A 24,736-nucleotide genomic window follows, 5' to 3' on the forward strand; every position below is an offset into this window, starting at 1 on the left:
GATTATTGAGGTCAGGAAACAGGAGAATTAAATATATCACAGAAGGACTCCTTTCTTTATTTTCTTCATTATTAAGTTCTTCCTATTAGATCATAAAGCATTTTGAATGCATATATTTTATACTTTTTGTAACTTAATCATTTTAAGACATTCATTTTGAGAATCCAATAAAGGTTTCCTTGTTTTGAGCTTTTTAAACTTTTCTCAGGTATGCAGGAGGGGGGGATCTGGTTAAAGTTCTAAGTAGAATAATGTGCATTCGTATTTTATTCACTTATCTGGTTTGGCAGAGAATATCCTGTAGAGTTATTGACCAGATGAACCGAAACAGCGGAGAATCAGGGAAACATTTTCTTCATGGTGAATTCACTTTCATACGCTGGCTTTTTTGAAAACATGTTCTAGAATTTGGATTACAATCAGTTTTCATGTAAAAGACAAGCTCTGATGGCTTTCTGTCCAGTTTCCTGTGGAGGTGAACCTTTTAGAGCTTTCAGTGATAACAAACAACCAGCTACGTCACATGTGCCACCACCATTGATAGAGGGCACGAAACTGACTTTTGGTTAAAGATAGAAAATAACCATCTTGGAGTCAGGGTTAGGTGAACAGGGCCATTCTGTTAAGAAATCAGCCTCCTGAATTTCTCAGCACTCTCCCAAAGCATGAAATAACTTTATTTTACTGTTCAATCCACTCCCCAGTATACAGTCAAGACTCTAGTAGAATTGGGTCTTTGCAGGGGGCCTCCTCATTTTAGTTCCGTGCACTTATCTGTGTGTCTTATCTTGGACCCTTGTGACTTTTAAGCAACCAGAAAGGAAGAGGGCTGAGGGGAGCAGTTTTTGATAGGCTTTTCCAAGTTGCAAACCCCATCTACAAGCATCTTTGAATCTGAATATATAGAGTGAAGGAAAAGTACTTCCCAGAGGATGCCGATTGTTACCAGATACTGTCCAAATTCTGTTCTTTGGAATGTGAAGTCTTTCATCCTCTGCCCCTTACCCCTCCCTGCTGCACCCAGCTGTGCTGTTGGATACATGTTCCTGTCCTAGCCAAACTAGTTTTCTTAAGTTCCCTGGTTTAGTGTTTTCTGGCAGGAACTCTTTTGTTCAAGCTCCTCCCTCTAGCTAACACGCTCTTCCCACACCTTACTGCCTTTCCGTAGTGTATTTGTCAGTTTGTTCCTGTGGATTGCCTAGCCTCAAAGCTTCCAGACCTTGCGCTCAGCTCCAGGGATGTACAAGACAGTCACGCTGACGTCTTGGACCATCCTATTCTTGTTCCAAGACTTCCATTTTTCTTCTGAACACCTTTCTGTAGTTGCTTACTGTCAGGCATTCATTTAGTTGTCACTGGACATTATCCTACAACATCTTCTGTACTGTTGTTTTTGTGTAGCTTAAGAATCATTGTTATATAATTTTTTAATATAGCAGTCTTATTTCTCCAGCTAAATGTGTAGTTCTCTTTTATCGAGTATCTTTTAAAAAAATTGGCAAGGAAAGAAAAAAATCAGTGCCCTTAGATTTATGTTGGATGGATCTGGGGTGGGACTGAAGCCCTGCTATTCTACAAAGTTCTCCAGTTCATTTTATTGAAAGCCAGAGTTTAGAACCACTGAGGTACACCACACTTTCCTTGGCGCAGGAATCCTGCTTTTCCTACTCTGTAGCTCTTTGGGTTGAGTCTGGTAGGAAATGCTGGGCAATTACTTGTGACCAGATAGTTATGAGGCCCGTAGGCCGGGGCTGGTTCCTCTGATATCAGCCAAGGATCAGCAGACAGCAGTTAGCCCAGAATCGCCACAAATCAGAACAAGAAAGGTCTTGTAATTAGTTAATATCAAGTCCCTAGGAGGGGGAATGTATCTGCTGGTGCCACACAGTTGATCCAGGCCAGGCCTCCAACTTGGGGTTCCTGGCCACTACTTTGTTTCTCTCCTCTCTGTAACACCACCTCCCTGGCTACGAGGAGCAGTTTCCTAGGAATCTTACTTGAGGCTCAATTTGTGAGACTCGGAAATGTGTAAACTACAGTAGAGGAACTTAAAGTCTAGCTGGGAGAGTGGGACACACTGGAGTGGAAAACAGATTAATAATGCCACAAAAATACAGAGGCATCAGGGTAAGAGATGAAAAGTGCCAAGGAATTCTTAAAGACGAGCGAAAGTCTACCCCCTTACAGTGATCTGGGAAAGCTTCCTGGAGGAGGCAGGCTTAGCCTGTTTCTTGAAGGACCAGCAGAGCAGTTAGGTGAAAGGAAGCCATAGTGAAAAGGGCTAGTGAAGGAGTCACTGCCTCCCAGCCCATCGTTCCCTTGTCCCGTCCACCAGGCGTCACCCCCATGGCCTCTTTCCAGAAACTCCCGAGAAAGAGCCTCTCACAGCGAGCAAGGCAGCATGCATTTCCCCTAATTTGGAGGCAACAGCAGGGTTTCTCCGTGTTTCCATCTGACTTTGATTTGTTACAGCCGTGAATGGCCCCAGCCTTCTCTAGTCGAGGACCATTTAAATGTTTTCTGGCTTTGCTTGATTTTATGACACTTGGCAAACCTAGTTATTTGACCTGACTGGTTCACTAGGGCCATATGAAACATAGGACCAAGGTGACGGCTGATTTCTCCATAAGGGTGGACGTGGGGTACCCACCTTGTTCTACCTCTTGGATACTGTATCAGTGGGAAGCCATGTAAACAGAATGCCATAGAAAGATAGCAGACTGGAATTGTGCAGAAGGACGCCAGAGCTCCAAGCTCCTGGACTTCTCCAAGCTGGGAAAATAGTGATGGATAACAATAAGAGCTTACCAGAAACTCTGGTAAACACCTTCCATGTTTCTGGTCTACTCTGACTTCTCTGACCTGGCACTCCCATTACTCCCATTGTATAAGCAAGGAGAGTGAAGTTAGATAATTTTCCAAATGAGGTTTGAACCCAGCACTGGCTTCAAATCCTTTGTGCTTAATCCTTCTTCCCACTCACTAAGAGTTGACATTTGTGAGGGATGTTCTATGCCTTAAAAAAATCTTTATTTCTGGCATGGTACATGTGTTGCCAGCACCAGGGACAGAAATGTGAGCCGGGGTTCTTGCCCTGTGCTCGGCTGTGGGGTACTCGAGCCTCTTGTAAGATCCTGCCCATAAGACAGATACCTTCCTGGAAGAGGAGCTCAATATTCTGTGAAATTGTAAATAGAAGTTAGAAATCCATATTTTTATGGACAATCTTCAGATTTAAGTATTGTCCCAAATGTAAAACGCTGTAGACCAGCAGGGTGAGGCCACGCCGAGCATGCTAGTGACAGTATTTGGTTCTTACACTGTGGCTTCTGATTATCACATTGCATCTGACAGAATTTCTGAAACTTGATGTCCTTAACTGTCCAGCAGGGAAAACTAGATGTTTCAACATGGAAATGTTGACTAACTTGTTTTAGATCAGAGCCCTTCAAAGAATCAGAACTGGATCTTGGGCAGGTGACCTGATTCCGGAAGTGCATATCCTCATGTTGTTCTCGCAGGCAGAATTCTGGTAGCCTGGATTATAATCAGCAGACCCAAATTCAGTTCTTGGAATGCATATTATATCAGTGTATCCTCGAGCCCAAGGAAGGTGAGGCCACAATAGCCCTCAACCCCTTCCAGCCCCAGCTACTACATTCCACACCTTGCTCTCTGACTGTGTTGACCGGGAAGGGATGTAGTAGGTGGTAGCTTTTTAAAATTTTATACATAATGCATTTGATGATAAATTATAGTAGAAATAGATGATAACTTCATAGTTCAGAACATCTTTAAAAGGTGACTATGTCCATAGAAATATACTAAATGCTATGTTTAGTATAAAAATCACAATCCGGCTGGTCCTCACCTCCCAAGGTTAAAAATGTACTGTATTTCTAAAGTGTTCTGGCGGAACATTCTTCATCGGGCACCTGGGTTGAACTAAAGATCCATGCATTTTACCTTTATCTGAGTTTCACAGAAAGTATCAGTACAGCCATCTGGAATACATATTAGAATTCCAGGGGGCTCTTGACACAGCTAGCTCCATGGCAGATATGGTATTTATGGATGAACCCTTAATAATTGTGATGTTAGTAATAATGGTCCTCATCTGTACAACATCTTCGAGTTTAGACAACAATTTCAGATATACACAATTAAATTCCAGGCTAGTCTTCAAATAGCAGAATCATTGAGGCAAGTATTAATTTTTTAAAATATAAATAGCAAAGTGAAAATGGAAAGGAAAATATGATTGACATCTTTTGCCAGTCATGTTTATTTGAAGCTGCTTAGGGGGAGGAAAAAAAAAAAAAAACAACGGAAAGAAGGTAAGATTTGAGTCAAAACATATAAGCAAATAAAAGCTATTGCCCTAGAGTGAAAATGTAAACTAGCATTGTGTTAACCAGGAGAATTTGATTTGGGGTTGAAGTAATGTCCATGAGAGACCTGACCCCATCTCTCTTTTCTGTTTCTCACCCTGGGCAGGTGGCAAATCTCAGATTCCTGAGGCAGCATGATCTTTTCTCCACTCCTTTGGATGTCTGACAATTTGCAAATCCAGGAGGAAACATTTGTAGCAAGGGCCTTCCTTAACAATCTCAGGCAAACAGCGTGAAGTGATCCAAAAAATAACTCGTTTTCTGTCAGCCCTGTCCAGTTCCGTGGGGTGGTAGAGATGATACCCCAAATGCCCTCAAAAAGGACAGAGCTGAGCCGGAACTAGAGTGAGATATTTTCCTTGGTCACCTATTTTTATCACTCAAAAATCTCAGGAATCAAGATAAATGAGAATTTCATACAGTGTCTTTAAAATACCAAAATGAGAAAAAAAAATCCATGAACAAAATGTCATAATTTTAATTGAAGACACAAGAAAGAGTGATTTGAATGCTAGTAAGTAAGCCTGAATTCAGCAGGGACAAAAATGAAAAGGATAGAACCATTGATATGAGACTTTTCAATGTGCCAGGAGCTGTTTGGCATCTTACAGGCATTTTCTCTTGATAATATCAGAAAGACCTGATTTAACCTGTAATAAATTCAAATCTATTTGGCAATAAACCATATTAGAAAAAAGTTCCTTTGCAGGTTCCATAAATTCCATTATGGTCCATTTTGTCTTTCTGAAAAGCATGGGTTGAAACTTAGCAGTTCTTTTATTCACAATGATCGTTTTAGACATAACTCAAAAAGATCATCATTAACTTAAAAAATATATTAACGTGCTTGTATTTATTAAGTGCTATTGCTCTGTAGGCTCCAGCTGATGATTTTATTAAATATACTGCAGGAGGGGAAATCAAGGATAATTATAAATTCATAAATACATAATTCATTGGCATAAGATGATTTTAATGGGATGGATGTGGAATTATCTGTTTCTCCAAGAAAGTAACAGAGATGTTCTGATTAAGCCCATAATCTGGTATACATGAAATTGTAGCCAAGCTGATGGGTCACATTTTCTTTTTTGAGACTACCTTTGATAAGAAATGCATTACAAACTCATCAGTTTGGCTTCCCGTTAACAAAGAGACAGCAGCCGTCTGGATCATTCTGGATTCACAGTGAAACTGCCACACCATGTATCCTCCAACTAAAGCTGTGCAAGTTTGACAAGGGGCAGATGAATCCAGGAGTTATTGTGCAGGGGTTTAAATCTATGCGGCAGCTGACGGTTGAAATAATCATCTCTATATCGCTCTGAGCTAGCCGGGGAAAGGTTGAAGCTGTATATTTTCAACATATCTACTCTAATGGTTAATCTGTTGTCTTGTACGGGGCTCTCGCAGGGTGGACTGGCAGCACACACTGACAGCTTCGAGGAATTTCTCACAGTAGATGTGGTTTGCCTTGATTCTCCAAGCACTGGGTGGATGAATCCAACTTAGCTTAAGTTGGAAAATTTGAAATTCACCTGAGTCAAGTCTCGTGGACTGGCAGGGTTAGTAATAGGCTGCGTAGTAGGGACATTAGGGTAACTACATGACCTATTGGTCCTCTTGTCCCCAGAGCTGTGCATTTCTAGTGGATTCCATGTGCATTTCTTTTATAATTTGACTATCCTTATGGGTTGGGAAGAGCATTTTCCTTTTAGAGAACTGGAAAGCTGGGAGAATACTGAAAAAAATTAAATTTCTGCAAGGATGAGCACATTTTTTTATCTGTCCAGGGTCACCTAGTTGGTACTTTCCTTAGGCTGTGCAGGCCATATGGCCTCTATTAAAGTTCCTCACCTCTATTGTAGAGGGACAGCAGCTATAGACAGTAGGTAAACAAATGACTGGCTACGGTAGCATGAAATTTTATTTAATGCCAGTGAAATTTGAATTTCATCATGTTAATGTGTTAGGAAATATTATTATTCCTAGATCCCCCCCCATTTAAAAATGTAATTTAGCTTGCAGGCTGCACAAAAACATGTGATGGACTACAGCTTGCTGACCCCTGAAAGGCAAGGACACAGCTCTCGGTGCCTGGCACGTGGCAAATTTCATCCCTATTTTCACTGTTGTCCCCTACCGACATGCACCACATATGCTAGGCCTAAGCAGGAGTCAGGGCTACCTTCTACTTTCAAAGCCTTTGTCATCTGGTTAGTGTATGGAGTAAGGAGAGAAGGAAGATACAGTTAGGAAGGGGATTTCTTAGTTGGGTGCTGTGTACTTCCCATCCCCAGTTTGACTAAAACACAGTGAAAATTCTATCTCTTACTACTTTCCCAACCTCCCAGCTCCATTTTAATAATTCAGGGTTATTACTGTATTTCTCATTGCTGTTGTGTATTTTCTGTTAGAATTCTATTGTTCTTCTCTGTGCTTCATCTCTAAGAAGCTACTGTGTGGTGATCTTTGCTTAAGACTTTTCTTTGCCCTTGGGGCAATAGAGACAGTGTTTTCTTAAAAAAAAAAATGGAAAGAAGGAAGGAATGTCTTGTTGTTTTTCCATCACGGCTTAAGAAAACATCTACACCCCCTTGCCAATTGCATATGTGGGAAGGAACCAGGGAGGGAGAGAAGGAGGGAGGGAGAAAAGAGAGGGAAAGAGGGAGAAAGAGAGGGAGGAAAGGAAGGAAGAAAGGAGGCCTAAGCCACCAGCAGATCTCCAAAAGAAATTTTTTACCAAATACTGAGCAGAACGAAGTGTTGGTCAAATGATTATAGCAGGTTGAGTTTCTTAGTAAAGCTATGTGAGCTGAGATTATAGATATAGGGGATGTTGATAAATATTGGACTCCTACAGGGATACATATGAGACATACGATTTGTAGTTTGACACTGGGGTGGCAGATGCATGTGTATCAGAGGTTCATCTCATCTAACCAATTTGGTTCTAGAGAATCTCTTAGGCCTGCAGTCTTTATGTAGAGAACATTGCAGTACAGGTCATGTGGATTCTGTTAATATATATTTATATAGTATTTTTTCTCTCTCCCATGTAGGAGCTGAATTCTTCCATTACTGTGTGTTGATGGACTCAAACTTGTACAATTCAGGTTTCCTAGGCAGTGAATAGAGCCAGAAATGCACCCTGTGATTAACTTCTTCATAACCTATTGTTCCTTAAACTCTCCCTCCTCATTCTTCTATTAGCTCCACAAAAGCCAGAAATGAAACAGCATCAACAAGCCCCTCTTTGCTGTTCTGCCAACCCACCATGGGGCTGGTGTTTCCTGTGCCCTGTTAGCTTAGGATGGGCCACTTAGAAATCCTTTCACATTTTCGTTTCATTGAATGACAGATTGTTTTCTTAATCTATGCTCTCTGACTTTTTCTAATAAAAGTATTTTTCTACTTTCAGCTATAGGTTGTAAAATTACCTTGCCAGATAATGTATATGAACATATGATTCCTCAGGTGTAGAGAGTTTTATAGGTCTGAGACGTTGTGATTGGGGGGGGGAGTTGCTTTTTAGGGCCATGTCCTTCATCTTTTTATTATCTGTGTATTTCTGTTTGCCAAAATCTTGAAAAGAAATACCTTCAGACTTCTTGGTGATATGGTATGTGTCAAGACTGTCAGGCCGGAAACTCTCTTTTTAGGTATAACAGTCCCTCTGCTGTGGTATTAAGCGCCCATTGCCCTTCAGCCTAGAAGGTGGCTCTGGCTACCCTCATCCTCACCACGTTCAACTGCTCAGCATCTCTGATGGGCACACGCACGGCATTTCCAATAAGGGATTCAATCTGAAACAGCAATCAGAGGCTCTTTCACAATGACTCTGGTACCCAACTCGCAGGTTGGCTTACTTACCTGGTATTTGCTGTTGTTATTTATCCATCATGGTTTCAGAAAACATCCACGCCCCCTTGTCAGTCCCGTCTGTGTGACTGGCGGCCAGGTGGTCTGTTAGTCTGTAATTATAGGACAGGAAATACCCATCCATCTGTAAAGAGATACCAGTCTGTGTTCCAAGCCAAGGGTCGCCCGCTGTGGCCCCACCTTAAAACCCTGAACACTAACTGGCCCAGACTTCCTGGTACAAGTTAGTAGTCATGTCAAAGACAGGTCAGTTAGCCTGGGAGATTTGTTCATGGTGAATTGCATGTTACAAAACGACCGTGTTACTGTGATTTTTTGCCTTTTTCGTGGGGGAAATGTTGACAAACCCACAGAAAATAGAAGACACGCTATTAGGTCTCTATCCAAGCAATTTATTCCTTACTCCTTAGCCTTACTTATAAATGAACAACATGGAGCCTAAAAATACACACCTGCTTTTCACTGAAGACACAGAGAGATACTGCACATCACTCTCTCTCTTCTTTGTTCTCTACTCTTCTTTTTCTCCTCTTCTTCCTTCTCCTCTTCCTCTTTCTCTTCCTCTTTCTCTTTTCTTTGCAATGCTGGGGATCCAACCCAGGGCCTCATGCATTCTAGACAAGTGCTATACCACCGAGCCACACCACTGGGCCCGCAATCTTTCTTCCTAGGAGTGGCAAACCCATGCACTGAATGCACATTAGGTATTATTGAAACCAAGGGAGCTGACCAAACCAGCAGTCTGAGATGAAAAGCAGTAGCGTAACACTGAGGGATGATGGCTTGGTATATAATGCTTGTTTGTAGGATTCCTTTTAACAGTTTGCAGGAGACGATGGGTCTGATCCTGCTGCTAAACTAGATTTTATCTATCTGTGTATGTTGCTGGGGAGAAGGGAACTCTGATATTTTTTGAAATTATTCCACAAAGGAGACTGTCTTCTGAATTTACAGATATTATCCCTGTAGACATCAATGATAATAATACAGCAAAAATAATTTCAGGAAGTCATCAGGGTAAAAGAAAAAAACCCCTGCAATTCAGCTGTGAGGGAGAAATCTCCATTTTAATCCAAAGCTATGATTCTGTTCAGTGTTAAAATTGGTTTGGAACTTTGGTAACGAAAAATTTCACTAAGGTTTAATTTCCATTTTCTTTTCTCCTTATTGTTTGGCAGTCAAGGTTGAAGCTAGATCACGCTATCACAAAGACTCATTTGAGTTCAAGAATGCAGCTCCCAATTCTCGGCTTGTGACCCAGCCAGGTGAAGGAGGACTGGGACCCGACCCCATTTGTAATATTTGCCCTGCACTCTTCCGTGTTCCCCTTTAACATGCTGAGCTTAGTTGAAGAAATGAGACATACTACTGTGGATTTCAGCCTGCCTTTAGCTTACTGGGCTGCAAAATACCAAACAGAAAAGCCATAAAGAACAATAATCATTAAAACTACTCCACCCTCAAGCTAGCAGCTCACTCCAGACTTCGGTCGGAAGCCCTGTTAGCTAGATGCCTTTATGTTCAAACCACTTTGCATGAGTCTTACTCTGAGTGATTCCAGTGTGAATATGACATTACTAATGACCTGCTAAGTGTGTACAGATGTGGGTTTCTCCAGATGTGGTGATTAATAATGTAATAGAGATAGCTGGTTGACTCATGTTTATGGGTTGTTTGCTTTTTATTACTTTTCTGAGTTTATTTGCTTTGAACTATTTCTTCACTCCAGCCAACAAACTCACCTTTAAGTCTCAAAGGGCTTCATTCCCCTTAATCTCACTGGGGAGACAGGGAAGAGGAAATATGCCCCAGGCAGGAGCTAACTGATGGGTCCATCCCATACAAGCATTGGATTATTGGGTTACTGGGAGAGCTGAAGGCTGCTATCTTTGTCCCATTTCACTTCAAGGACCCAGAGAGGCAGTGGTGAACCCTGACACAATGTTTGCAGCCTGGCAAGGAAGCTAAAAGGAAGGTATTTCTTTAAAAAAAAAATTCTGGTAAAATATATGATCATTTTGCAGTTACCCAGAATTATTCTGGCCAGTGGTTCTGGAAGACTTTGCTTTGCTCTTGCCTGAAAACAGAGTGCTGATGAAAAGTCAACTGAAATGTTGTTACAGATGTTCAACTCTGCATTAAGGCTGTTGGAATTACCACCACATCTTAAATCAATTCCTGGAACATTGTCTGGAGGTTATGTCATTGAAATAATGAATCCTCTTTAGTCAAGTATAAGCAAACATGTTAAAACATCATTGTAACTTTAAATTAAACTCCAGCACAAACCAGGGGATCTGAAGCCTCATTAGACTTGCCTGACATTTTTCTAGCACGAGTCTTCCCAAACTGTAAAACTGTTAGATTTGGTGCCTATTAGACAAGGGAGCACTGGGAAGTTACAACAGAACATTAAGTGTTATACTTAGGGATGTGCAAAAACAAGCCCTTGAATTTTATGAGTACTTGGAGACTGGATGGAGTTCAGCTCCTATAAAAATTCCACATTAGATTCCTGAAGTTGTTTGTGTTTTAAGGAAGCTGGTAAGTCAGGATTCTTTAAAGAATCATGTCTTCATGTAGCTCCCTCTGCACAAAAGCAAGTAAGTGAAAATGCCGGAGATAGAGTTGTGTTGCAATTAGCCAAAAAGTAGGTTAAATACGAGCCTGTAAATGTGCGTTGTCCTTAGGTAGTGACCCATTACTTCAACACATTTGTCTTTTGTGAAAGTAAGTAAATTTAAGTCTCCCTTTTAATTCCATTTTTATTCCTCACATGTAGTCACAGAAGCCATGAAATGAAAATTATATTTTATAGCTTAACTAGAAGTTATCCTAGATCCGCATTCTTTAAATGCGCAGAAATCGGTAGAACCTATATAAAGGATAATAATTAAATATGGTTTATATCCTACTTATGAAAGAGAAATTATCCCTGCTTTTCTTGTGAGACCTAAGCCATATGTAATGGGCTGTATTACACAACGTTCATGTATTTAAGCTGAAGACATTTTCTCCCATCTCTTCAGGGAACAGATTTCCAGGACCTGAGTGCAGGAGAAAGCTTTGAACACAGTTTCATTTGAGAGAACAAATCCCTGTTTAAATGCAGTATGATTATGATGGATGGCCTCTCTGAATTGCAATGAAAACAAATAGTTTCCTTGTATAGAAGACATGACTTTACTACCTAAACGAGGTGTGTCCTGGAGCTGGCTACCAGGTATTAACTTGTAGGTCTCCCAGCTGAAGACCCACAGAAGTAAGCAGCCAGCAAGGAGGTGTGAGGATAGTGGGCATTTAACCATAGTGGATTATCTAGTATAGGCCCAAGACAAATGGGGAAGCAAAGGAACCCATCAGCAGCGTCAGTGAAGGTGACTTCTGTCTGAATCTTATAACTAGTACTGAACCATTCTGTAATTGGACCCTAGTCTCACCCAGCGGCATTGAATAAAGCCAGCCATGTCAACTAGATTGGATGAGAGAACTTTTTGAATATCGCATTGTAAACTTCAGAAGACTTGTGTGAAAGAGAAGAACTGAACTTGTTCCATTAGTACACACACACACACACACACACACTATTAGCCTAGCATACTACACAACTAACTTAGGTTTTTCTGAATACAATACAACTACTGCAAGCAGCCCATATTGACAGTGACCTTGTATTAATGATAGACTCACTGCACATGTCCCTACTGCGTTCTACGATGGAAAATGTGCAAGTATATGCACACTTGCACAGACACACATGCACACATGTTTCCATACCATTGTTGCCTTGGACACCCAGGCTCCCATCTTCTGAAAGGAAGATGAATTCAGGTCAAGCTCAGAGTGCCTGTTTGCTTGCCGAGAGATGCATATCACCTCTAAGTGATTTTTTTCAATACCATTTATGTGGCTTGTATTTATTTCCTTTAATCTTTTAAGTGCTGTTTAGTCTCTGTGTGATTTGCTGTGGATACTCATTTCTGATAAGATGCGATATCCTTCCAGCCACACAGTCTCTGCCTGCAGCGCTAAGTGACTGATACAGACACAGCCTGAGTGGGGCCTAGGGGTGGGAGACAGGAGGGAGCATGGGGTGGGGTGAGCAGCTGTGGGCATCTGCAGGTGCATTCTTGCCTTTATTTCTTTTACTGCTATCACCTCACATGACACTCTTGTTCCCTTTTCCCTCTGTTAGCCAGAATTGGGCAACCCCAGGCTGACAGTACAATAGAAAAATGTGAGAAGTGTTATACTCAGAAGCAAGTTTGGAGGGTGGTTGGACTATTAGAATCTCTTCTGAATCATGTATCATAACCTAATAGACTTAGAGCTTTCAGAGAATACCATACTACGCATGCCCACGTATGCGTCTTCCTGGATAATACCAAGTAGTGGAGATGGTATTTTCTCCTCCACCTGAGACTCCTACACTGTGAACATATCTCAAGCTTCTTTCAATATCATCACTGCTAATATTTCTTTTCTTAGCTTTATGGTGACCTCCGTGCATTCTGAGTTTCAGGGGTGCTTCCTCCTAGTCTGTGTTGCAGTCAACTCTAAGAATCCCAGGATCCTATTTTTCCTTCTCGACATCACAGCTTTAGCCCGGATGGTGGGGGCGGGGAGAGCAGGACTAGAATTTTGCCGCTGATGCCCTTGGGTGACAGGCTGGGTATGCATCTGCTAATTATCAAGCAGCTCTCTTAAAAAGAAGCATGATGCAGGCTACTACATCGACAAAGCTTATTAGTGAGTGTCTTTGGGCAAGAGCAGTAGAGTGTGCTGTGTTGTTTGTGAGTGAAGCTTCACATTGCTTAGTGGTCCGTGTGGTTCAGACTTTTGGAAAACAGCTTTTGGTTTCCAATCCTCTCCACTACCCTCATCCCTGCCCCGCACTGCGTCATCAGAGGTACAACTCAATGGCATCCTCCTCCTTCATCCCAGTGCCCTTCTCCAGCTCGCTGTCCACCCTCACCAGCCCTGGGTCTCCTGTCTTAAAGAATTAAGCAAGGACCCCATTTGGCCTCCCTCTTGGCAGATGGACGGCAGAGAGCCGAATTGGGGTGGGGATTCTTGAGCCAGCACGTGCCAAGGTTCACAGTCCTGACTGAAACATTGGCCCTCAAGGTCTCAAATCCTCTCCAGGCCTCTCTCTCTGGGGCATGCAGGGATTGGGAACCAGTTAAGATGGTTCATCTGGAGAAGCAGCAGGCTGGCAGCAGGCTGGCAGCAGGCTGGAAATATAACTTTATTTCCGATTTTGGTTACAAGAAAACTCATTCGATTACCTGACAGAGTAACCAAAATTACCTCTAAGAATGATCGACTGTCCATGCATATGTATTTTTGTATGCAGATAAATCACAATTTCTTTTTTTCTTATGGCAGGGCATTTCTAAGCTGTTTTAGTCTGTTTAAAGTGCATGTTCAAAGGCTGGAGCATAAAGAGGTGTCGCTTCAGCCTTCTCAAAGCTGGCCTCTCTGACTAACGCATTTGGTCTTTGTCACTGGGTCCTAAAAGACAGCCCTGAATTCCTAGTGAGTGACTGAGCCTTGAGTGTGTGTCCTTTGATATCTTGCTGTATTTCGCAGTCTGCCCTCAAACTGTTCCTAATCTCATGAGCTGCCTGTATTTCCAGTTGAAGATGAGCAGCCGTCAACGCTATCACCAAAAAAAAAGCAACGCAACGGGGGCATGAGGAACTCGCCCAACTCCTCGCCGAAGCTGATGAGGTAAGGAGGCACAAGGTCTGGTTCCCTCTCTGGCTCCTTCTTGTCTCCTCCTGGCCCCCTCCCCAACCCCGGCCAGGCCCAGAACTCCCCCCGCCTCCGCAGCCAGCTCAGGCGGGGGAGGGGATCGTTAGATGGCTTCTTAAAGGCTGGAGTATTTATTCTGTCAGCTTGTCAGCAGTTAATGATAGAGCTGAAAAAATTCTGTCATGAAAAACAGTTTGAAAAGCTGTTTGAAAAATACATAGGCTTTAAAGTCTTAGCTGTCACCATGTCCTGTCTGTGTGTAGTTCCTAAACAGCGGTGGCACTAATGACGCCGGGAACCAATCAGAGGAACTCTGTGGTTAGTTTGCCTGCGGCAAATCTCTTTCTGCTGGAGTCCCTCCGAGGACTGTTTTCTGTACTTAAGGCCATATGTGAGATGTATCATCACAATCAAAAATGAACCTGAAGATTACCTTCCTTTTATCCTGTCGATTGAAATCAAATTTCTGTTAATTGATTTTGACTGATAAAGAAAAGTCTAATAATCTGTGGACTTGCCAAAGCAAAGTTTAAAAGTAATTCATTTCTGCTCAGGCTAAAAGCAGTATTAATTATGAAATACAGCCTGCTCGCTCTCTTCTTCGTTTTCTCTCTTTCTTCCTTCCTTCCTTTCCCTTGCTCTTTCCCTTCTTTCCTCCTTTCCTCCCTCCCTCTCTTTCCTTCATCTTCTCTCTCTTCGTTTCTTTTTTCTTCCCTCCCTGTCTTCCTCCTTCTTTTTCTTTTCCTTATTCCTTTCCTGCTCTCTTGACTGTGGCTTTCTCTAAGAAGCACCAAGTGAAACAAGATTTCAAGAGTTCTGCAATTCCCTTTCTTGGACCATTTCTCTCTCTTCTCCCATTTGCTTCTCATTCATCTACAGATTCATCCACAAATCCCAACACGTATTTCCTCTGACCTCCAAGTTCTCTAAAGCCCTCATGAAACGGGAGTGATTTCAGACGTGCACTGCTGCCCTAAGTGTTCCCAGCCATCGGAACACCTTGCCCCTTGATGTTACTTTCTTCTTTACCATTGGCCCCTTTCTTTCCTTGGATCATTGGTACACAATCATGGTGATCTCTGTGGCCCATTTCTCCATGATATTCTTGCCTCCTGGCTTTCCACATGCATCTGGGACAGGATAACGGCTGCCCTTCTTCCCCAGTGGGGCACACAGTCTCTCAGTGGGAGACCCACTCAGCCCTCTCTCCTTTGCCATTATGACCAGCTTCTCCCATTAAGTATTTCCTTAGGAGTTCTTGCCTCCCCTGGCTCAGCCTTGCTGGGTGCTTCTGATTTACATTCTTGTTTACCGTTTATGAGGAGGAATAAAATGTACCAACTGCCAAATCTCTCATTTTATGATGCCAGTTGTCAGGCTCGCGCTCATTTCCTCCTTACTCACCTTTAGGTAATCGGCTTATCTAATGCTAATAGTTTTTTCCATTTAAAGGAGTGAAAAAGCCCAGGTGCTTTTGCTTTGCCTAAATTTAGAGAAGCAAATAAATAAATAAAGAGAAGTCTGAAAAATCTGAAACCTTTGGAGCCAAATTCTCTGTCCCTGTTTGCTATGTAAAGTATGGTTCGTTTCTTTGATCTTGAGTAATAATAATTCTGAGGAGTTACACTGTTTTCATATGCTTCAAAGCTGTGTCAAAGTTTTGCTGCTTAAGGGTACTTCTTTATTCTGTTGGCTCTTGGGTACCAAGATGACAGGTCTCCTGTATGAGGTGGAGGCTTTTTTAAGTCGTAGCCTTCAGCAAAACATCAAATTACCAAATCCAGGGTAACATACTTCTACACAAATGCCTTTCCTGTAGATATATTATACCATATATATTAAATACTTTAGTGTTACACGCTACATTTTATGTGCAATAGAAAGTGATGGTTTGAGGTAGCCTTGGGGGGACTCTTTTTTTCCACAAGCAGAGAAAGCTAGTGTATACCGTATCAAGTATGGTTTTTACAGGACTTTCTGCCCGAAGGCCTTTGTAAATAAGTAATGATCAACAGATTGGCTGTGGGTTTTTGAAAAGCATGCCTATGTCAGTTTGCATGATGGGGGAGAATTTTCAAAGTGGATCTTGCTTTCATTGCCTGCCGGAGAGGGGCTGAGGGAGGCAGTCATCCCAGGCTAGAGCTGTCTGCTCTGTGGTACATCAGAATTGCTAAACGGGGGTCAGGTGCTGAGCCGAAACTTGCCAAGCCATAGAACTGGAGCGGCTCGGGTTGGTGCTTGTGCGCTGCTGCTGCTGCAACCACAGCTATAGTCACAGGGCTGCTTTATCCTACCCACCCACAGTGGTCTCCATGGCAGCTCAGGTGGAATGGATCATGCATCAATGTCTTTCTTGACCATGACTTTCCACGTCCAGGCACTTTATGAGCTATGATTAATGAAGAAGAGAAGGAACAGGGCCTCTGCTGAGCCCTCTTCATGTTCTTTTATTTCTAGTTTTTGAATGAAGTAAAAAAAAACAAAAAAATCCAAGAGCTTTGTGGTTTGCCTTTGACTATCCAGCCCTGGCAGTAAAGCTTCAGGGGCTATTTTTTGGTGGATCCCTCTTGCTGATTGGCAAAAAGCAGAAGGGCTCTCCCAGTGCCTTGTGACTTTCCCAGTTCCCCTCACCTCTTCAAACATCCTCTTGCTACACTTCAGAAGATTAGACTCCCAGGTCCTATTCCTTACAACCTCAGAGAATCCATAGAGGAAGCTAATGACTTCTCTGAAGTGGGTTTTTCAACACGAGTTTGTAGCTTGCTATTTGAACAGAATCAATCATTCCAAGTGTCGGCAGGTTTTAGTGGCCTATGGGCAGTGATAGGAACAGCTCCAAGAGAAACTGGAGAGCCCAGAATGGGCCAGGCTGGACTTTAATTTACCACTGTGGCTTCTGCGGATAAAACATGCTCTTGTGAGGGTTTCTTCCAAATCATCTGCCAGCAGGAAATGCTAGAGGGACTCTCCACTAATGGTCCTTGTCTCTCCTTTGTTCTGATATCGGGCTTACCCTAGTGTTTTAGTGTCACTTAATTCTCTGCACAGTCATTAGGTGAACAGCCTTGTTTTGTGTCTGGATCCTGAGGTAGTATGTTTTTTAGCCACCCTGACAGAAAACAACTCTCACAGCCAGATAGAGCTAAATGAGTGCATGCATTGCACGCCAAGCACATGGGCATAATGATGGATCACCTCTAGCTCTACACCCACTGATGAGTGAGCCCCCGAGGTCCCCAAGTCCCATCTTCCATCTGCCTCTTATCTGTCTTCCATGTTGGTCATTTCACATGGAATTATTTAAGGAGTTCCTCCTAGTTTTCCACCAAGTATCCCCCAAGCACTTATTACCTGGTTCTTTCTACTTAGTGGATTTGTACTTTGTAGACATCCCCACAACTTTCCTCAATTGTATAAAACACTTTGATGGGCTAGCCCATTCCTCCTGAGCTGTGGAGGGCGAGAACTTTGTCTCAGTCAAGGATTCCTGATTGGGAACCTCACAGACCACATTCAAAGAAAATTTTCTAAGGCTGAGGGTGTAGCTCAATGATAGAGCACCAGCCCACCATCTACAAGGCCCTGTGTTTAGTCCCTGAACAGTCTGCATAGGATAAAAAATACACTGAAGGCCATTTTGACTACAGTTAAAGCAGAGTTATAGATTTCTGAAATCCTTGCTAAGATTGCAAGGTACAACCACATTCAACTCATCCCTTGGCCACCTTCAAGTCACTGTAGCCACCAGAGCATCCTGCATAACAGGAATTTTTCTCCAGCGAGTAGGTGATAACGAGAACATGCCTGGTCTTTAACACTGAGTGCTAAAACAGAACCCCAAAAGGCCATGTCCCTCAACTGCCTGCTCCTATTCTTGTCCTCAAATTAAGTCCCATCCAGCAATGCTTGGTGAAAACCGTATGTGTTCAAGGTATTGTGGAAGGTCTCTGGGAGATCTAAAGTAAGATGAATTGGGTGAGATCCCTATCCTCAAAACGCTGAGGAGACAGACAAACATATATAGCAAACTACCATAGTAGTGACTTAGAGATCATAGTAGCATGGGCTATGAGAACAGAAAGAGCTATCATTATTTTGGTCTTAGAGGCTGTGCTTGGTTTGGGAAGGAGTCATTTAACTTAGTCCCCATCAGAGTCAAATTCTCTGCTAATACTAGTACCTGCTCTTCTTTATAGTTTACCAGGTGCCAGGCATCATCATCCCAAGAGTATTATGTCTGTGAACTCAGAGTCCTTTTTACAACTCTATGAGAAGTTATTAATCTTCCATTTTCTAGATGAGGAAGCTGAGACACAGATACTGTATAGAAAGTCCAGTAAATGAACTTAAGTCTCATTGAATTAGGAAGATGGCAGAAATAGGGAAAGTGCTCAGAATGCTGCAATTGTTTTAATGTGGCTGGAACAAAGGGTCTTTGGAGTGACATCACAGGTGCTGAAAATATAAAAATGTTCTGGGACTCAGTCCTGAAGACTTTTGCCTGTCATAGGCTTTGAGGAATGGAACCCTTGCAGATTTGTGAAGAAGCAAAGTCCTAAGTGATTTGGCAGTGTCATTGGTGGTGATATAAAGGTGGGTTTGGAATCCCCCAGTAGGGCCTTTCTGGGGACCATAAGCACAGAAGTATAAAAGAGGGAGTCCACTCAGCCTCAGCCTCTGCCAGCTGCTTTGGGTACCAAACCATGGAGGGTTGGCCATGGCCCAGGTCTCAGAGAGACAGTTTTCCCTGGAAGAATGCATATCATTCCTGACACTGGTCCTGAGACTTGGAGTGAGGTAGAGACGCATAGACCAAGGAGATTTATGTAGGATGTTGGCAGGTAGACAATTCACACAAAAAGATAGCTCTCAGCCAGGCCAATTATTAACAATACCCCAAACAGAGAAACTGAACACCTTGAGGAGGGTATCATGTCGTGAGATGCAGAAAATATTGGACCTTAGGTTCCCTGATGGGAGGAGAAATATGATTTGAGGAAAACAGATTATTCTCTTGGGCATTGACTGCTCATTAAATGAAATAAACTCATCTGCCTGTTAAACCTCATTCCCTCTACTTTGACTTGTACCTTTCATGGGGCCTTTTTGTTAGGACTTCCCACAGCAGAGCCTGCCAATGTGACAGATTCTAGTAATACAAACTGGCAAAGTGGCCCGAGCCAACTCAGAATTGGGGGCAGAATGCCACCCTCACAATTCCTTGCATTGGGCAGCAAAAGGAAGAAGTCGGGGACAGTTCTATTAAGTAAATTCACCTTCTAATGCACAAACTAATAGCATATGACAGTGGCCTGTGGGACGAGAGAAGAAATAAATCATGGGTGTCATGATATGAAGGCTTGGCTGGACTTGACACAGGTCCCTGGACAAGTTCCTGCTCAGCAGAGAGTCATTATCCTGTCTTCTTCTTTCAAAAAATCTTGTACAGTCTCCTCTACTACTGAAGAACATGTCAGCTGAAGGGCAGTGATTTCTTTCTTCCTCTGAGAAAGGTGGATATCTAACAAGAAATGATGTGTTAGATAGAAGTGGAAACAAAAATGCGATTAGACTCAGAGAAGCTGAAAGGGGCCCTACTTTTGCCAAAATGGCTAATACCAACTCTGAAAGGTTTGTTAGGGTGGCCCCAGGGATACCCATTTGGTGTGAAGATTAGGGCCAAGGTGTTGGTAACCCGTGTTTCAGGGGCAATGATTGTTACCAGGAGGATGGACGTAGTGTTGAAAGATGAGTTCAAGCAGAAGCCAGAATCCAAAGGTTAAGGTCCTTACAAATAGCAAGAAATGGTACTAATCTAGAAGTAAAAGTCACCCAAGAATGAGGCAAATGCAGTTGGAATCATTTATCATGCTGCGTACCAAAATATAAGCTGTTTTGAAAAAACCACCTGAAACCCATCCAGCAATGAAGACCACCTGAAACCCATCCAGTCTAGAGAGCTACCTGTGGGGCCTGACACTCCGAACATTGTCCGCAAGGGTTTAGGGACTAGATGCAAGGTTGTTTTCTATGGAACAGAGGAAGGATGGTCAGAACGGCATATAGAACACTGCAATGTAGTTACAAGTATTGCACTATTCAAGAACTAATAGTTATCTTGCTTATTTATGTTTGTTTATTTGTTTTTCTCATGGAATTAGGGTAGGCAAGAGAGTCATTAGTGTAGATCCAGGTTAGGAATCCCCATAAAGTATAGCACAACCCCTGAAGTTCCAGGGTCACCTAGAGTCAGAAGAGACATCTTGGATGTGGCTTTGTCGTCAGTCCCATCATCCCTGTAACCCTCCTTTTGAACAGCTGGGCCAGGACTAGGGTGGGGCTTCTGATACACCTTAAATTCTGCACTCTAGGCATCTGACTTGCCTTATTCTAGTTCTGAATTTGCTGAATGGAAACAGCCTTTTGATTCAGCTGGTACTAATGTTTTCTAACTTTAATAGGGTTTAACAAACCATATAGAGGCTCTCTAGAGGCTGAAGCTACAGAATTTGCATCTCTACCAAGCTCCCAGGGGATGCTGATCAGGCTGGTCTGGGGCCAGCTCTGAGGATCGCCTCTTCCAAGAATCAGAGCAGCGAGAGCAAGTCATGATGGGGGCCTAGCTCTCCTTGCAGTGCTGAGTGTTTGCTTTATTGAGAACATCTTGACCTTTGTTGACATCACACAGGCTTCTTCCCTGCTGATTAGGTAAAGGAGCTGGCTGCAGGCAAGCTCCAGGCAACTTTGCTTAGTTAGAGATGCGTTTTAGAGTCTCTCTTCCCATTATTATTCCCTTTTTATGGTGAATATTCTGTGTTCTAATGCAAATGAAAAATAGTGCCGAGCTCAAAAGAAATTGTCCCTGGATATCCAAATGAATGGGCTTTCTCAGAAAAGATATGGTGAGTCTGTTGACTGATTCAAGAGTGTTCAGAGACTAGCAGTCCTTCAGCTGCTCTTTTTGTTAGTTAAATTGTTTATTGAGCAAGTCCTGTGACCTCTAGTAGGTCCTGAATATATATGGAATAGAAAAATAAGAGATCCTCACCCTAAAGAAGTTAGCCGTCTTATAGATGGGACAGAGTCTTACCACTGAAGGAGCATCTTACACTTCTTTGGGGGCTCTTAGGAAAGGAACCAGTTTCTGTCTCAGTGGTTGCTGAGGATGGTGTCTTTATAAGGAACATTGGAGCCATACTCTCAGGTCTCAGAAATGCCCTAATATGCCCACCGAGATGCCTGATATAATAGATGCGTAGTAAAGCCAGGGTTTGCCACTTAGATGAAAAGACTTACGAAAAGTTAAGACGCTCACCTTTAATTTATCCAGCTTCCCATTTCCCAAAAAGACCACTGCAGGGCCAGCCTCCATGGGATGCTTGCCTCATTGTGTGATAAGACACAAGGTCTTGAAAAATCAAGCAGGGATAAAGATGCCATTCTCAAGTTCTAACTGTCCTTCTTCACAACCTTATCTGTATGCTTCCTTGTACTTTAATGTAAATTTCTGAAGTCCAGCACTGAACCCAGAGCTCCACAGCAGACTGGGATTTGCTGTATTTGCCTACAAGGGGAACTGTGTTCTTTAAAATATAATACTGGCTTCCTCACAGCAGGTTTGCTAGAAAAGGGATTTGTGGTTTTGCTTTAGGCTGTTGTCTTCAAGGCAAGCTTTCTGCATTTCTGCTGTACCAGGGCATTTAGTTCACTTCCTGAGACTAATTGATGGCAAGTGGCATTTCTTGCTCTGTGAGCCCTCAAAACAAGTGTCTTTTATTCTTTACTGGAATTCAGGCATGCTTAATTTCTAGCTGTGCATGTTGGAGGTATGAGCTGAGATGCAAGGAGCTTCAATATAAAAAATTTAACTCCTTGGGGCTTCTGTGTTATTATAAAAGGTGGGTATTCCTGAACCAAGTCTTCAGATATTTGGGACATGACAAAGACTTACCCAGCATAAACTAAAACCTTTCCTTAGCGCGTTGTCTTGGTGGGGCTCATGGGATGATTTTCTTCTGGTTATTGACATGAACTGTGTATTTCAAAAATTCCCATGAGGCTGGTTTCCTTCTTTCTACAGTTCAGGGCGCTGTGACTTGGGCAATGCAGTGGAGAAGGAACAACACATAGCAAGTGGGGGGTATCAGAAACCTAGCAGCAGTGACTTCTGGTTGAGCTGCCCTATTCACTTGAAATCTTGCCTCTCCTCTCACTTGCTGTGTACCTGAGCCTTGTGACCCACTCTTTCCCACCCATACAGAAGGGTAGATAATAGCAGAAATTGCCTGTAAGTGTTATTGGGATGGGCAAGTCATTAAATGCAGGGAAAACTTTCAGTGCCGCATGTGTAAGGGTTCATCTCATTGTAACTGTTCATCATGGTAGCAGCAGTTGCATTAGCCCAGGCCAAAGTAGTAACTCTCTGTCTTTATTATGGAACTTTAGTTTGCCTGCCTCCTTTCATGACAATCAGAGGTAGGAATATATGATGGGCCCTAAGCCAAGTGTATAGAGTAAGAATAATCGTAATAGTATTTAAGAATTGGTGAAGACGTGCTCTGTACAGTGCTATGCAACATACATGATATGTGTTCACCCCAATTGCATCCATTAAGTAAGGATGGTGATGACACTTTACAAATGAATAAACTGAGGCAAGACACAACTTAGCAAGTAGTAGATAAACCAAAACTTGAGGACGAGCATTTTGGCTTTGGAGCCAGTGCTTTTAGCCACGGTGCTAGGTTGTCACTAAGGAAATAGATGGTTTCCTGACCTCAGTGGTGTTGACTGCCAAGCATCTCCTGTGGAAAGCTACTCTTAGTTCAGCTCTCTTTGCTCTGGTTGGGCTGTCATTGGTATCAATTTTCACATATAAGGGTAAGCTAAAGCCTAGAGAGAAGGTACCACATGGGCAGAGTGGGTGTAATTGTGTATGAATGTTGGGGTTTGGGGAGGCACAGACATTGGCCTAATCTCTTTAAAGATGTTCTGTACCTTTAGTATCTTTTCATGCATTCCTGAAGCGATGGTAATAGGTTTTTCTCCCTTGACATGAACAGGCAAGACCTGAGATGCAAGGATAGCCAAGGCCATTAGCTGAGGGCTATCTGATGCATGGTGCCTGCCTTTCTGCAAGGTGGATTATTGCGTTGATTAGCTAGGAGTGCTGTGACAAAGTACCATACACCTGGTGTCTTGAGAAACAGGAATTGAACTCATCATTGTTGTGGAGGCTAGAAGTCAAGGTCAGTGTCTGAGCAGGTTTGATTCCTTCTGAGGTTCATGAAGGTGGGGTCTGTTCCATGTCTTCTAATATGGCCACATTCTTGGGGTAAGGAGGATTAATGGACTTGAACATATAAATGTTGATGAAAGGGCATGATTCAGTCCACATCGATGATACAACAGCCATAACTCTCCTCATAGAGTTTCCATTATTCTAAAATAAGCCATGTACATTGGCTAAGTAGGAAGTGACAAATAAGCATTGAATTAACTATGAGGCAAGTTAGGGACTACTTTGTGGGTTGAGGAAACACAACATGAAAGGCAATATCCAGTACTGGTCCTCAGTTTCAACTAACTAGCCTTCAAAAAGTTGCCTGGGAGCCCTTGGAAGTGGTTTTCATCATTGTCTTCACTGAAGATATTGGGATGCCTTATTCAGAGGGTTGTAAGGATCCTCATTCTCATATACCCCAAACTACCTGATTCCTGCAGGCCTCCACAGATCACAGAAACATTGGCTGGCTTGCTCAATGGCAAATGGGTGGCCTTTCTTCTAGTAGCCTAACCTCCAGAATTTTTGCTGTAGAGGCGGAAATTCCTGAAGACAACTGACTCATCACTCCCCACCTGTGTAAGAGATCTATCTGTTGTGTAAGCTAATCTAAGGCACTTAAAATGACTACAGGGACAGACATAATGAAGAAATGTATCCTGCCTGGCTCATAAAATCACAGATTCTCAAGTTGCTGGAATGACTCATATTTCAGGCTCCCTCTCAGGCAGAGAAATCCACTGCATGGAGAACCTTGCTGGCCTTTAATGGAACTATAAAGCAACAGTCCTCAATTCATTTTTTTGCTCATCTTTGCTCCCCAGTCCAAAATGTGGACTGAATCAGGCCCCTTCACCAACATTTATATATTCAGGTCCATTAACCCTCCTTATCCTCTTTACCTATTTAGTGCCTCTGGCCTTTTTCTGCCCAACAGTGCCCAATACTTCCAAAATCCTAGCTGTTTCTCTCCTCAGTGCGGCCTTTCAGGCTCACCTAACATTTATAATTAACCCCGCCCCCCCATCCCTAGCTCTTCAAAATGCCTTCAATAATAGGAAACTCATTGCATTGGCAAACAGCTCATTTCATTTATTTATTTGTTATATTACATATTTTTATCTGCCTCAAAGTTGGTCAGATTACCAGATGTAAGAATGCAAGATTAATCAAAGGGTTAAAGACAATAAAAAAGAAAAACAAAAAAAATGATAAATGATACAGAATTTCACCAAACAAGAAGATAGGAATTCAGCAATGGTTGTTCTGTTACATATTGTTGTCTTCAAATTAGTTGTTCAGATTACCAGATAGAAGCACGCAAAATGGGTCAAAAATAAATAAATAAAGCATTAACTGTTCCTAAGTGGAACCCAAAACGTACAATAGATATTGGGAAAGGGAAGGAAATTGCTCAAAAGAG

General features: G+C 42.5%; 1 protein-coding gene across 1 annotated transcript in view; it reads left to right on the forward strand.

The window, feature by feature from the left end:
* Nucleotides 1–24,736, forward strand: part of Kcnma1 (potassium channel, calcium activated large conductance subfamily M alpha, member 1) — a gene marked incomplete at its 5' end in the record, with an annotated part of 707,467 nt that overhangs the window by 601,437 nt on the left and 81,294 nt on the right. Inside the window, 1 exon segment of the mRNA XM_005389908.2 lies at nucleotides 13,913–14,006. Within this exon segment, the coding sequence (XP_005389965.1) occupies nucleotides 13,913–14,006 (94 nt within the window).

Source organism: Chinchilla lanigera, unplaced genomic scaffold, assembly GCF_000276665.1.
Source record: "Chinchilla lanigera isolate Chin_1 unplaced genomic scaffold, ChiLan1.0 scaffold00036, whole genome shotgun sequence".
NCBI classification, from domain to species: domain Eukaryota; kingdom Metazoa; phylum Chordata; class Mammalia; order Rodentia; family Chinchillidae; genus Chinchilla; species Chinchilla lanigera.